Genomic DNA, 14624 nt, shown 5'->3' on the forward strand with positions numbered 1-14624 from the left:
TATACGAAGCAAAGACCTACTCAAGCATCCACCAAGATAATCTAAAAATGAAGGGAAGCGGAATGCTGCGATAATGAAACATAGAGCACTTTGGGGCTACAATAAATAGGAGGTATGTGGGAGGAATTTTGAGAAAGGGTATTGGTGCCAGCGCTAACGTTCGCGAATGTAATTCTGTGCTATTAAACGAAATCTTGTCGACGGTTGGTCGTAAACCAGAAGGCGGTGGGTCGACTGGCATTAGGGGCGCATGGTAAAACCACAAATGAGGCAGTACAGGGTGACATGGGTTGGGCTTCATTTGAAGTCGGAGAAGCGCAGAGCAAGATTAGTTTTGAAGAACGACTCAGGAACATCGATGAAAAAAAAAAATTAAGCCAGTTCCAAGCTTCTAAAGTCTGATGAAACAGCGGAGCTCTGCAAGCGATGGTGTATAGCGACTACGCTATGACACTCGCCTTCGGACCGTGAGTACCGCGTTGAAATCCCGCCCCTCTCTCTCTCTATTTCTTTCTTTTTCTCTCTGTGCGTCTCTCTTTCTCTCTACCTCTCTCTCTCGCTGTCATTTTCTCTTTCTCTCGCCCACAGCATGTCGTGTTGCAATTGTCGGTACAACGCAATCATATGGTTCCCATAAATTCATGTTCTGCAAGCGTGGGTGTATAAGCCTAGTGGTTATGACGCTCGCCTGTGGACCGTGGCTACCCGGGCTCAAATCCCGCCTCGGCAAAAGTTCATTTTGTTCTGTTTATTTCTTTATTTCTCTCGCTCTCCTTCGCTCGAAACTGCGAACACCATCGCTCCGTAGGAATCAACCTCGACCTTAACCAGATCTGCTGGTAAAAAATGAAACATGGCTGGCTAAAGTGCACAAATATTTGTACCTCAACAACGTGACCACGGAACGGAGGAAGAGTTCAAGAGTTCATGATAGTGGAGTGTTGGGCTAGGTGATACATGGTTATACTAGGAGAATGCCAGCAAACTTGAAAAAAAATCGTCGGCCCTTCCACTCAGTGAAGTTGGATGAAAAGCGAAGCTTGCCCCTTTGTATACCTAACCGTTCTCTTTGCCATCAACTTTATGTTTACTGGAATGTGCCCTTGTGGTTAACGACATGTGCATTGTGTGGATACTGGTGACATCAATGAAGACAAGTTGGCAGTGAGACACGTGTTTGTTGAACATCGGAAAGTTCACTGGTCAATTTTTTGCAAGTGGGCAGAGTAGCCTCGTGATTGCTGTGGTATACTGCAAGGGGTTCGCTAATCTCGTTGTCACACATGTCGATTGCAAAGGTCAAATCTATACACGTACGTCTTATAGTAGTGGGTACGTTCACCTGAGTGAAACACCGAAGTGAGAAGCATTCAAACATGAAAGTAATGAGCCAGTGTACTTCTGGTTTGGAAACGTCCACGGTAAGGTCTCCGACAGCTAGAAGGGGCGTTTCAGTGTTATCGAACGACACGTACCTCAAACTCTAAATTCACCAAGGTCTTGTCCATTAGTAGCGTAATGTTCATTCAATACTTCCAAGGCATTGTGTCGCTGTTTGCCGGATCGGATCACACTGATGAGGGACAGGTTGTTGTCGAACCACAAACGCTTGCGTTCGATGTCTCGAGTTTGCTCGGCGGCGTGGTTAGCAGCCTTCGCCCGCCATTTCCGCTGGCGATTTTTTCAAAATTTCAAAAGCGATTGAAAATGAAACGCAGACGGGATCTTGGGGTGCGAGACAAAATAAAAAATGAACCTGGTGATTATGCCGTATGTGCATAGTATCTCACACAGATTGAAAAAGGCTGCTGTAAAATATGACGTCAGGTTTCTTTGTTCTGCGCCCTGCAAGCTTGCAAAACTTTGCAGGAGTGTCTCGCAGCACGGTTCGCGAAGGAGTGCGTGCCATTCGAATTGTGCGTAGAATGTGGCGCCGCACAGCGGTACACGAGAGCAACGGCACGAGGAGGATTCACAGACCACAACGCTGTGCTGGTCCATGCCGTGCGTCTTTGTGTTCGTCTTTTGCGCGTGATGGCTAAAAAGCACAACAGTAATCGCGTATGCTGCGTGCTCCAGTGCACCACTCGAGCTGCGCGCAATACGATAAGCCTGCATTCGTTTCCGCGCGATCCGCAGCGAAAGAAGGAATGGTTGGTGAGGCTTCGTATTGGTAAGCCTGTGACGCCGCCGATGACAGTCTGCGGTGTACATTTGACCGCCAGTGATTTCTTCTGGAGCAATGCTGGTAAGTGGAAATCGCTTTTACTTGTCGCTTAAGTGAACGTAGTTTGGCCTAGCGGTCGGGCGGTCGCATTAACAGATCATTTACACTGCGTGAGGGTTGTTTGTTTTTTGTTGGGTGCACACCTGCTAGCGCGGCGACGCTACAACCTTCCCTTCTCTAGGCTTCCGACTTAAAAAGAAAATAAGTCTGCGAACCTCTGCAAGCAGAATAGACGCAAAGTTTCTTGTTTTTATGCGATTTGCACATTTGTCATATTATACAGAGATTGTATACCAAGTTCGATACACACCAGCGAGTTCCGCAAATATTTCAATCGGTTCCGGCATCGATTCGCACGAAGCTTTTTCGATCACGATCGAATATTCTTAATAGCGATTTATTCACTTCGGTAGCTTTCAGAACGTAGACAATACGGATCGAAAAATACGCCTTAATTTACTTCGATAAAAAGTGACATGCTGCGTCCATGTGGTACCAAGCGGTTTGTGGGCACTTTCAACGGATCCTTTGCGATAGACGAGATGGAATGGGACCCGCCGTGGTTGTTCAGTGGCTATGGTGTTGGGCTGCTGAGCACGAGGTCGCGGGATCGAATGCCGGCCACGGCGGCCGCATTTCGATGGGGGCGAAATGCGAAATCACCCGTGTACTTAGATTTAGGTGCTCGTTAAAGAACCCCAGGTGGTCCAAATTTCCTGAGCCCCCACTACGTCGTGCTTCATAATCAGATCGTGGTTTTGGCACGTAAAACCCGATAATTAATTAGATGTAATGGGCACGGTCCGCTCTTGATCAACTCTTGAGGCATCTAATTCTAGTGTGTGCCATTACTATGTGGCTCATAACATCACCTAATGAAAGCGGCCTTGCAAAATGAAGGGAAATCGTGTCGCACATTATTCAAGACGTGTTGCAACCACACTACAGCACGCAGCAAAATCCGTGTACTCCGGACATTGCCTGGATTCTCGATCCTCCACCGGACTGCCATCTTGGTTCGACGCACGCGACACCCTATAGTTCTCGGGCATCGCGCATAACAAACATTTCACGAAGTTTTGCATGTGCGACACGTGTGCTGCGTATAGTATTCCAGTGACATGTGACAAAGTATACATAGGGCAAACCGGTCGCTGTGTCAATGATCGGATGCGTGAACATGCTAATCTTGCAGGCACGGGCGGCCATCTTCCGCTACATTGTAAGCAGTGCGGATGCACTCTTATCTTCTTCAACGTGTCAGTCGTGGCTAAGGCCAAGACGCAGCAGGAAAGAGAGTTGATTGAAAACCTATCACATCTCTAAACTTGGCCCCGAAAAGTGTGTAAGCGCGCCATCGGGGTTCCTAACCAAGCAAGATCTTCAATATCTTGGACGGTATTGCCGTGTATAGATAAGGTGATGACTGTGAATATGATATGTAGTGCCTTGCGCATGTTCCGTGCGGACTTGGAGGAAGTTGTTTTAAGAATAAATATCAGTTGTTAGTCCAGCCACCTTCCTATCACTTTGTCTATCTCTGTCTCTCGATTTTTTTTTTTTTTCAATTTTGCGGGCATCCTCCTAGTATAAGAGATCAAGAAATTGGGCAATTACCAAGTACATGGTAACTGAAAGTGCAAATAGACAAGGAGGAGTCATTACAAAGAAAGTGAGAAATACAGAGACGGTAAATGGGATGCCGGCGATGGAAACAAAAATAACCACGGAGATTTACAAGAACGGCAAGAAATCAGGAGGGAAAATCTGTATGCTAAGGCAAAGAGGAGTGCCTTGGTATTTGAGACCCGAGCTGGCTGCCTGAGGGCGAAAACATATGCCAGAGAAAATATGCGCCACAGGACATGTGCGTGCAGCAAAAACAAAAAAAAAAAGAAAGAAAAAAGTCCAGAAACGAGTCGGCACATCGTAATGGAATGCCATGATATTGCCCCAGCGAAATCCGTAGGGAGTGTCCACCTTCCAGAATCGTTGGGATTCAAGGAAGATGGAAGGATTAACTGGTCAGCAGTCGAGATAAGTAAGACACGGTTGGAGTTTGGTGGGGAGAAATAAAAAGATCACCAGCCCTTCCCCTGTCGAGAAAAGGGGGGGGGTAAGCGAAGCTTGTCCTGCGTGTACCTGACCCACTACTTTTCCTTCCCTTTCGTACTACTCGTCCTTCCCTTTCCTTCTACTTTTCCTTCCCTTTCGTGCAACTTTTCCTTCCTTTGCGTTGTACGATTCTCTGCTCGTCGCTGTTGTCACTTGCGTTCGATGTCTCGAGTTTGCTCGATCGGCGGCGTAGTTAGCAGTATTCGCCCGCCATTGCTGCTTGCGATTCTTCGAAATTAAATTGCTTCAAAATTAAATCTGTCCGTCACGTAAGGCAATGAATGGTTCATACCCCCTTGAGCAATGGCTCATACCCCCGGAAACGCTGCCTTCTCATTACGACGACAGAAGAGAAGTGAACGCTGGAGTGATGAGCGGCTACGGCGCCAGCTGGGACAGAAGACGACGAACGTGGGAGCTGTGGCACGAGCGCAACCCGAGCTCGAGCTCAACCCGAGGGGCGCCAATGAGTCAGCTGCGGAAGAAGGCGACGATGCTTGAGCCAATGCTGGTGATATCGCGTACGCGTACACCGACCCCGACACAAGTGAGGCTATAAAGCTTAGCTTAAAACAGGGAACATATTGATAGAGAGGGAGTAATTGCAAGTGTAAGTAATGGTACAGTGTAGTGATAGAGGTTTCCAATACGAAAGTTAAGATGGAGATCAAATGGGCCAAAGGATAAATAGCGATAGATGTAGTAAAACCTGATTAAAATAAGCATGCTTGGGGACTGTTTGTCCCCGCCCCATTTCAAAGGGGATGCCAATAAACATAATTATTGAGTCAAGATGGAGTGTTGAGTGGAGATCATTCTAGAATACGGGCGTTAGACTGCACGAAGGCGCTTTTCAGAATAAATAAACTTGTATCTAATTTCTCTGAAACAGCCATAATGTGTGAATAATTTCATTCTAGTTTGAAACAACATTATTTTTCGAAAGACTATGTAGTCACGGAGCCACTCACCATGCATAAACCGATGTCTGCGTTGAACAGCTCTCTGTCGGGATACTGCCATTCGATGAGTCGACGGCAAGAAATAAAGTAAGACAAAGTCAAAATAAGTCATGTCTGCGATAAGCTGCGTCCCCACTTTTCAAGAGCTCTAAATATTTCACAGAACCACTGGAAAGTACGCCTCAGACTCCATCGAATATATATCAACGGCTGTAGGCATATTCTCACATTAGATTTACTAATGAATTATAAATTATTTACCAATCATTTTCAGTTAGTGCTGTTATTGTTTGTCACTGTGCTTGTAACTCTGAGAGAGCTGCCTCACAATGACGTGTGTCAAACCTGCATCTTTTATTTTGACTGTACGAGTGTGTCTCAGGGGTCCGGGACCTTGTGAGGCAGAACTGTATGCATTTAAGCCCCAGGACATTTTTGTAAATGTCTGAGTAAACTACTATTATATTCTATAAGCGACGATGGAACGAAGCTCGCATTCTTTGAACAGCAGCCGTTCCGACAACCTATATGTTTCTTCATTCCTTATATTCTTTCTCCTTGAGCAGAATTCGCTTTTGGGCCACCATAGGGATGTTTGCTCTTTCCGCTGGAAGAGCTGACTCAAATCACTGTAACTAGTGCTTAACAGTGTCACAAGGGACGTGTCTGGAGCCAGTATTTCGAGAATGAGACACTGACGGCAACAACTGACGAAGTACAACAGCAATATTGTAAAAACAAGAGGTCGCTCATGGAGCTTTCTCTCTCTCTTTCTCCAGAAAGCATCCAGTGAGGGCCGGAAATAAAGAACTTTATCATTATGGCTCTGACTCCTGGAAGTTATTTCCCTCATGAAAGCAAGCTTTCTTTTTGAAACATTGGCCATGGTGGTGGTGGTGGTGGCGATGACGTTGAAGCAGGTTGGGTAAGCCTGGCATACATAGCCGGCAATTGTTCCGCATGATCCTCCGATATGAGTTGAGATCAGGGGTGTGTCACCAGGTGTAGATGAGCCTCGTGTCTCGCAGGAAAGCTATCAGCAGTCGTTGCGCTCTCTTCCTCTTTGTTCGTTCTTCCCCTTCATCTTTGTTTATTTAGACGGTGTTGCCAGCACAAGTAACGGATTCTGAATTTGCAAATTACTGGTCGAGTTACCGTCAGTTATTATTGCGCACTTGAGTAGCGGTGCCAACATCCTACATGCAATTAAAGTGGGTGATTACGACGTTTGCCGCGTTCATTCTTTTTGCAAAGCTTAGTTTGCAGTGTCGGCCTCTCAGATTGCGTCATGTCACGTGACGGGTAATCATTGTAGTTATGTAGGAGGCGCTCCGTCAGACCATTAGACCACCTCCGTCAGACCCCACGACACGAGCATCTGCATCAAGGAGGAAAACTGAATTACCGTATAAAGCCTCTTTTACTTGTCGGCCCCTTTTGATATCATTTGAAGTTTTAATCCCTGAGGGTTCGAAAATTTTTCGGCAAGGAATATAATGATTCACCAGGTCATAAAAACCGTTAAATTTATTATCTACGAAAAAGCACGATGCGTTCGCGACGCAAAATATTCGAGCCAACAAATAGGGAGTTTAAGCTTGTCCGTAAAGAAATTAAGTTTTACGTATAATTCTGGATTGTTGGAACGTTGCTGGCAGTAACAACGCTGGTAGCGGCATGTTATGACGCAATGTCCAACCGAAACACGTTAGACACGTTTTCTTGCTAGATATACGTTTCTGTCGAATAAATTTCGTTGAGGGTTGTATGTTAACGTTTACGTAGCTATCGACACTTTACACCAACAGCTAAGTAGAATGTGGTTGCTTAGTGCAATAATAACTATGTAGCCTCTCCGGTTTAACTCTTCAGTATTCCGCAAACGGCAATACGTTTAAGGATTAGCTAAAGGTCCCTAATTACAATATTTTTTCATATATCTTGCCAGCTAGGATAGTACGCCTATCGTATGCTTGGCGGTCCTTTCGAACGCCAGGGGCACTTCAACGTGGGTTCTAGACGCGCAAAAAAAAGTGTTCTCAGACGCGTATTCTATGAAACTACTGACGGTACGCGTGAGAACACGAATGAGGAAGGAACACGTAAAGTATGCCATAATTAAATGTTTACAGGACATGGAATTTGCGAAAAAGCTGAATTCACATCTAGCCTGGCCACACAGCCTCGATATCAACGTTTCAGTCTGGTATCGATTTTGCGTCCTGAGCAGTGATTCATTAAATTTAGAAGCGCCATGCCTTCACAGCAGCAGAAAATGGCCGTGGAGTCCCTGTCCCGTAAATTTTTGTCGATGACCGTACAACGACAACTGATCCAGTAATAAACAACAATGCACAGTTTTATAGCGCACGCTGTGGCTTGCGCGTTGCTGCAACGTTTTAGTCACTCACCAGGTAAGGACCGTCGATAATGTCGACGCTTATGAGCACCTGAGTCGTGTCGTTGGCGTGGGCGGCAGGTCGAGTGCCAGGGTCGTAACCCTTTCCCAGCAGGTCGTTTCGTAGGCGCCAGAATTCGTTGTTGCTCCGACCGTCGCTGCATGCAACTCTGTTTGCTGCACGTTGCCGTTTCGATGAGACATCAATGATGTTCGGTGTGTGTACAAAGCGGCAAACAGGGCAAAAAAGTGATCGTTATATCGCCATCATAATCCCATTCCAAAGGGGCGCTTAAGTGAAACGCTAAATCAGTCCAGACGGTTAAAGTGTTGTTTTAAAACTTCATTCTGACTCATGGTACATGCTGAAAGGCAGGCGTCCTAACACGGACACAAGTAAGCTGCAGAAGCCACCAAAAATATCAATAGCTGGGTATATACAATTGTTCCTTGTTCACGATTTGTTGGAACTACTGTAATCATTACTTTATTATGTTTAGTTTGCAAAGGAGGTCCCATTGCAGTCATTGACGTCGGGATCTCCTTTTGTACATTACCATCCTGTAATCTTTCTGATCATCACAATAAAGCCGATTCTGATATTCTGATATATGACCGATAACGGGCGAAAATGGAAAGAAGTTCACGCTTTGTGGATGTCAGCCATTACGCTGACTTTTACTATATATTTTTTTTTATTCCTAATCTTCTTTTACCTAGAGACTTCGAACTTCGACGGTCACAGGGTCGTTCGCTTTTTTCCACTGGAGGAGCTGGCTCAGACCACTGTAACTATGATGCTTAAATGTGGTCAGGCGAGGTGTGGCTCTACAGCCAACGTTTCGACAATGAGCCTCGTCTTCGTCAGGGCAACAACTAACGAAGAAAGTAAAACAGCATTAAAGCAGGAGGAAAAAAAAAGATCGCTCATAGAGCTTACTCAACGCACCCAATGAGGCGTGCAGTATAGAACAAAATTGGAGGACGCTTAAAGGGCAACTCCGGCGATTTTTTGACCATGTCGAGCTAATAAAATATTTAGGTACCCGAGACCCTCCTGCGACGCACCTGATAGGAGAATTGTTCCGCAAAGTCGAAAATAATTTTAAATAAGCAAAAAAGCGCAAAAACGAAACCGAAACCGGAGCAAGCAGCCGAGCGAACCTCTGCGTGTGACGTCACGAATGTATCCTCGGCGGGGAAAGCGCGCAACGCATGCCGGTCTCGCCCGCGGGGTGAACGAAACCGGCGAAGAGCAGACGCTCAGCTTATTCGTGACCGCGCCGGACCTTCGAACGGGTGACATTGTATGTAAGCTGCACCACCTATTCGGATCTGTCAAACAGTGACAGTTATGATTTAGAAGAATTCAATAGCCACGAATCGCCGTCCTCCACCACTAGAGCCAGCACCCATGCGCAACATATCGCGCTGCGACATGAAGACCAAGGGTAGCCCTAACCACTGATATACGTGCTGTTTGCTATTTTAGGTGTTTTACCCCTCTCAGGGAACCGCTTCGCATGCTCACTATAAGATGTGGAGCACGACTTTCCGTATTTGTATCCCACAAGAACGCCGCTGACAGTCCAAAGCACCGACCGGTGCATTTGTTTACATCGGCAGGTACAGCGACCACTCGTACGTCGTTCGCTTGAGATAGCCGCTCATCGGTGACATCAATTAATGTCACAACATATCAAAACACGTAGATTTTGTGCATGTAAGCACCGTTACATCACTCTGGGTCGCGCTGATACGTGCTACCACACACCTTCGGAAACAGCGAGCGGGAGACCGTAGTAGGGAAGCGTTGTGCAGCCTGCTTATCATTCTTCGTATTCTCTTCATGCACACAATTAGTGCTCCGTAAAGTAGACATAGATTGGGACATTGCGCGTTTGAACGCTCATTTAGAGAATGTATAGTTTTCTCGCGGAAACGCAGATGCCATGAAGTATGACATCGTTGGCAGCTGAACGAGGCGGTAATTGTTTACACATGCTCTATCGAAGGGGCCTCCGCTTGCTGCCCATTTGGGATACGAGACAAACAGTGCACCTCGTAAGCTAAATAATGAGTCAGCATAACAATAGGTAATAATACACCCATGGATCTGCGTAGTCACATTTCATTTAGGGAAGCGCCGGCGAGTGCGACCGGCCGCATTCGAGAACGGCAACGTATACGGATGTTGATTGCGCGTCGTGTTGTCGCTTCTAGCTTTTTGCGTGTGCACTGTCCGAAATGAGGAATGGTTTATTTCAAATCCGTATGGTCAAAACTGAACTACAGAAGCAGCTTTCCTCGTCCTAATAGCTTAATTAGCTTCATATCAGTGGGTCTGGTCCGCCAGCAACAGACGCACGAACTCGGCCACTGTGATAGGCTTAACCTCGGCTGAACGCGATCGGGATCGGCTCAAACTGTGTTTGCGGATGGCGAGGGCTGAAGTTCGTGCAGCCAACAACGCAACAGCGCTTGCCACCCCGCATCACTTGCCCATGCACAGGAAATGCAACTTCTCACGACAGCAACATCACACGCCAAGCGCTAGCTCACGATCGTCGACTCCTGCACGCTCTCGTCGCTGTCGTCTGCATGATCCCGGCATGCTCTGCGCGTGGACCATTCCTGACGTCATACACAATGTGGCCTATAACTGAGGAGGGGGTAAGGTAGGGTGCTCGAGGCAATAGATTAAATTCATTTGTAAAAAATGTGTGCAACTCTCAAGCCTGCTTTTTTTAGGACATGACGGAGGTATTCCGAGGAACAGACCCAGCGAATTTCATCGACATCGAATGTCATCGAATGGCAGAACGCGACAGCGTTATCGGGACCCGTTCGCATCGCATCGTTCGCATACGGCAAGTAGGCTTCATTCACTGCAACACTGAACGCGAGAAAGCCAGCTTACGAAGGCCAAGCTTACACCGATCCCCTTAAAGTCGGCTTCGCTCTTAAACAGAAATGCATTGCTGGAAAGACATTTTTTCCAGGGGCAATATAAGTGGTCTTATATTAAAATTTGAAGGTCCTAGCACTTTTTTTCTTATTTTATTAATTGTTTGCTATTGCCCCGACGCGCGCGCGTGTCCAAAACAAATTAGCAGGCGAAGTCCCAATTTGACCTGCTTAGGGAGCCTACATGCAAGCGCTGTTTAGGCTCCCTAGACCTGCTAGGATGCGAGCGACATCTGGATATCATTTTCGCAAGTACCCGAACACGTGGCTGTAGGTCTGGTAGAAATGCTGGAAAAGGTGTTTGTGTTTGAGTTTCCTCGTAGCAGAATTAGGTTTTCTCGTACATTCAAATTACAATCGGACGCTGATTGGTAAACAGTCCGACGGCGAATCCGACGCCGAATGGTAAAGTCGTACTTTACCATTTTTCTCACGGATTTCACTGTGAGAAATTCAATTTTTGTTCACCAAAACCTTGCACCACGTGGAGGGCCTGCGCAGTGGGGGTAGACGTTGGGCATGATTTTCTTCGCCACCCGCCGACATCGCACGCCGACGCCGGTTGCCGACGCCGGATTTGCTGCGACACGGGCCCCTTAACGCTATCGCGTTATAATGGACAACGCAAATCGCCTGCCTGCCTATCTTTACCTTGCATCCCTACCAACTTGCTCTATATTCAGCCGTTCTTATTTTCATTCTCATTTATTAGGCGAGAATATGTTGATTACTAGTGAGGAAAATAAGGGTCAAACTTGACGTTTTTCGCACATTTTTGCGAGGAAACATCAGAGCGCGATCGTCCGTGTGACGTCACGAATTCCGAAAGCAATCTATCGCACTTTGAAGATTTCAGAAACCATAAACATTCTCGGAACTTCTCGAAACCATCATACTTGCAGCTCTAAGTACCAGAGTTCTATTCCAGTATTTTTTTTTTTTTCAGGAAGCTTTATACGCTTGCTACAGTTCATTCTCGAACATCGAGCTTATATGGTGGAATGGTGCATCAATAATGCTGCCGGTTGTCACACGCCTTACCGCTCTGCCAAAGGACGCAAAGTGCCAAGAGTGACGATCCAGTCCGTCGTCCTAAGGGGGCCATCGTGCGCGCTTGCATCGTCTCAGCGTTGACAGCCCGCTGGGGAGGTGTGTTTGGAAGAAGGCCACGACTGCCCGAGCGAGGACTCCGTTTACAAGGTCCCCGTATCGGTTCCGCCGAGTCACACACGCGACAGTGCTGCCAAGCAGCGGAACAACGGCAAAGTGAGATTGGGTTTTGTCGAGGTTATACTGCACAAATATATTTTTAATCTGCCACTGCACAAAAGTACTTAAACTTCAGTTGAACGAAATTCAGGGGTTGCCGGGAAACTGTGCGCTCAAATTGAAGCAAGCAGTATAGTCCTGCGCTTGTCTTTTTCTTTGCGCTATACAGCACGCATGATGAAATACAACTAGTCCACTGCTGCACCTTCCAAAACGTACTCCACGAAGTAAAATCTAAATGTTTGAGCTTTTTCTAGAAGCGCGCACGATATTGTGGGAAACGGGGGTCGTACTTCTCTAAACTAAGGGTGTTTCAGCAACGACTGTATCCACTGATTAAAAAGTCGCAGTTTCTCCCGAAAGGCGAAGTATCGATTGCGATAGCAAATTACTGGACAGCTATACGAAGTAACGGTAGTAGTTTTATCGGCCGCATAAACTTGTAAACATAGGCATATACGAACTAAATTAACAAGTATGGTGCCACGCGCGCACAAGCGAACATGAACGCATCTCACTTGATGACCACGGAAACTCGCTGTCAAACACGCTGGAGTGAGGAAGTGCGGCGTCAGCAGCAAGCGAATTGACCTTCGTGCTGCGTCTCGCATCCACGCGAACTAAGCCGCGAAAACGCAGTACAGGGCGGACTCTGTCCCCACCACAGATGGCATTCAAGATACAAAGGTCTGGGCGGGCGCGCGCGGCGTAGAACCCTACCCTCCTCCTCCCTACCCTCCCCCCGGAGCGTTGCGCGCGACTGGAAGACGGCGCGCTTCCTTCCTGCTTACCTCCCTTGCGTGCGCGACATAGAGCCGCGATCGCCGGCTCACTCTCGCACCCTTTCATTCGCACATACAGCATACGACGCGCGGCGGCGATTTTATCGCCTTTGGACTTTATACGGAACCTCACGGTTAGAGTGACGGCAGAAATGCGCCTGAATTGTCCATATATTTCCTATCGCAATAAGATTCTGCAGACACACTTAAGACTGTCTACATGTGGGAATGCGAAAGCATTAGACCGTTTGTAGACCTCGGAACGTCATGAACGCGCTCATTTTATACACTCATGACGTGGCGCCACCTCCTCTGCATTGTATGCGCCGTCACGTGCCCATTGACGCACGCACTAGGCCACACCTTTAGTCAGCCAGAGGGCTGTGACGTGACGTGTGCAATCAGGCACGCACTACGCACGCCTTTAGTACGCCAGAACCGTGGAGCCGCCATGGCGTCTCTATTTGGTCAAGGTGGTTTTTTTTTCCGTGTCCGTAGAATGTGTATAACGCCAGCAGCGAAAACATTTTTCTTTAAGTTGCACACATCCACCTTGCCAGTTAGAACATTTGATTTATTTATTTATTTATTTATTTATTTATTTATTTATTATTGCGATAGCAATTATATGGACATTTCAAGCGGATTTCTGCCGTCGCCGTCGCCGTGAGGTGCCCTATAGATAAAATCTTCGCCGCGCGCCGTAAGCCCGAGCGGAAGCGTGCGGGGACGCGCGCTATCACGGAGAGCGAACGCACTCAATCCCCCACGCGCAAGCAAGGAAGCGGGAAGCCAGCGCCGGAGGGAGCGGGGGGGGGGGGGGGGGCGCACTTCTACTCTGCCAACAACCGCGCTCGTCGCTCGCCCGCACCAGTCTCTTATCTCCACACGGCTCTGACCTTTATGCGCCGTGCATTCACCGCTCAGTTTCCGTTGAAGCGATAGACCGCACGTACCTTCGCAGCTGCGGCGTATGCGCTTGCTGCCACCGTTTTGACAGTCGTTGTCTGCAGTCATTCAGTGTGATCTATTCATGTTGTTTGTGCGCGCTCACACCACGCTTGTTCATTCAGTTAGTAATAGTCGGGCCACATTTTCCAACGCACGCTACACATGCAATGCTGCCCGGATCGGCAGTGCAGAGCTACAGGTGTGTCCCTTCGCACGCGCTGCCCACGGGAAGCGCTTCTCATCAAACCACCGTTTCACACGCGCCTTCTCGTGGTCATCGAGTCTCTCTTCATGTCGGTCTACTTACGCCGCAGCACACCTGCTTACTTAATCAGCTCATGTTTACTACAATTCATATTGCTACCAAAGCCGCTCACCTTACTTCGTATGGCATTGCTGTGTTGCTATCGCATTCATTGCTTCGCCCGTAGGGCGAAACTGTGACATTTTATTTATTTATTTATTTATTTATTTATTTATTTATTTATTTATTTATTTATTTATTTACCAGAGTACCGACAGCGCCTTCAATAGGCATTACAGGGAGGGGGGGGGGGGATTACATTAAAAAAAAGAAACATAATGCAGGCAACATAGGATAAAACACCACATGTCATGACTATACTATTACATCATGAAGCGACTGTACAAACATATCACTTGACGTTTATTAGTTTAATAGTATTATTATTTTAGGACAAGCTTGATGATGTCTTTAACCATGAAGTATTAGCGAAACCATCATTGTTTTTCATTAACTCCCTCAGCAATTTGGTCATTGTGGACGCCTTTCTTACTGTTTTAGTTTTTATTAGTTATTGCAGTTAGCCCGAGTTAAGTAGTAGGCTCTGTTTGAGCAGTGAATTAAATTTTATACGTAAGTGTCAAATGACCCATTTAGCGAAATGCAGCTCCACTAACGTTAAACCTGGGGAGGTGCGAAGCATGCAGTG

At 47.0% G+C, this 14624-nt stretch overlaps 1 protein-coding gene across 4 annotated transcripts in view; it reads right to left on the reverse strand.

The window, feature by feature from the left end:
- Window positions 1–11942, reverse strand: part of LOC119431251 (neuronal acetylcholine receptor subunit beta-3-like) — a 280609-nt gene extending 268667 nt beyond the window's left edge. The window contains exons 1-3 of one of the 4 annotated variants that reach the window (XM_049656973.1): window positions 11711–11938; window positions 7716–7879; window positions 5314–5358 (exon numbers count right to left, since the gene is read on the reverse strand). In XM_049656973.1, coding sequence (XP_049512930.1) covers window positions 5314–5358; window positions 7716–7879; window positions 11711–11789 — 288 coding nt within the window. In that variant the 5' untranslated portion in view covers window positions 11790–11938. Of the gene's footprint in view, window positions 1–5313; window positions 5359–7715; window positions 7880–11710 lie in introns of all 4 variants that reach the window. The other 3 variants (XM_049656975.1, XM_037698728.2, XM_049656974.1) reach the window with 3 other exon arrangements.
- Window positions 11943–14624: the final 2682 nt, after the last annotated feature.

The sequence above is a fragment of the Dermacentor silvarum genome, chromosome 10 (genome assembly GCF_013339745.2).
Source record: "Dermacentor silvarum isolate Dsil-2018 chromosome 10, BIME_Dsil_1.4, whole genome shotgun sequence".
NCBI classification, from domain to species: Eukaryota; Metazoa; Arthropoda; class Arachnida; order Ixodida; family Ixodidae; genus Dermacentor; species Dermacentor silvarum.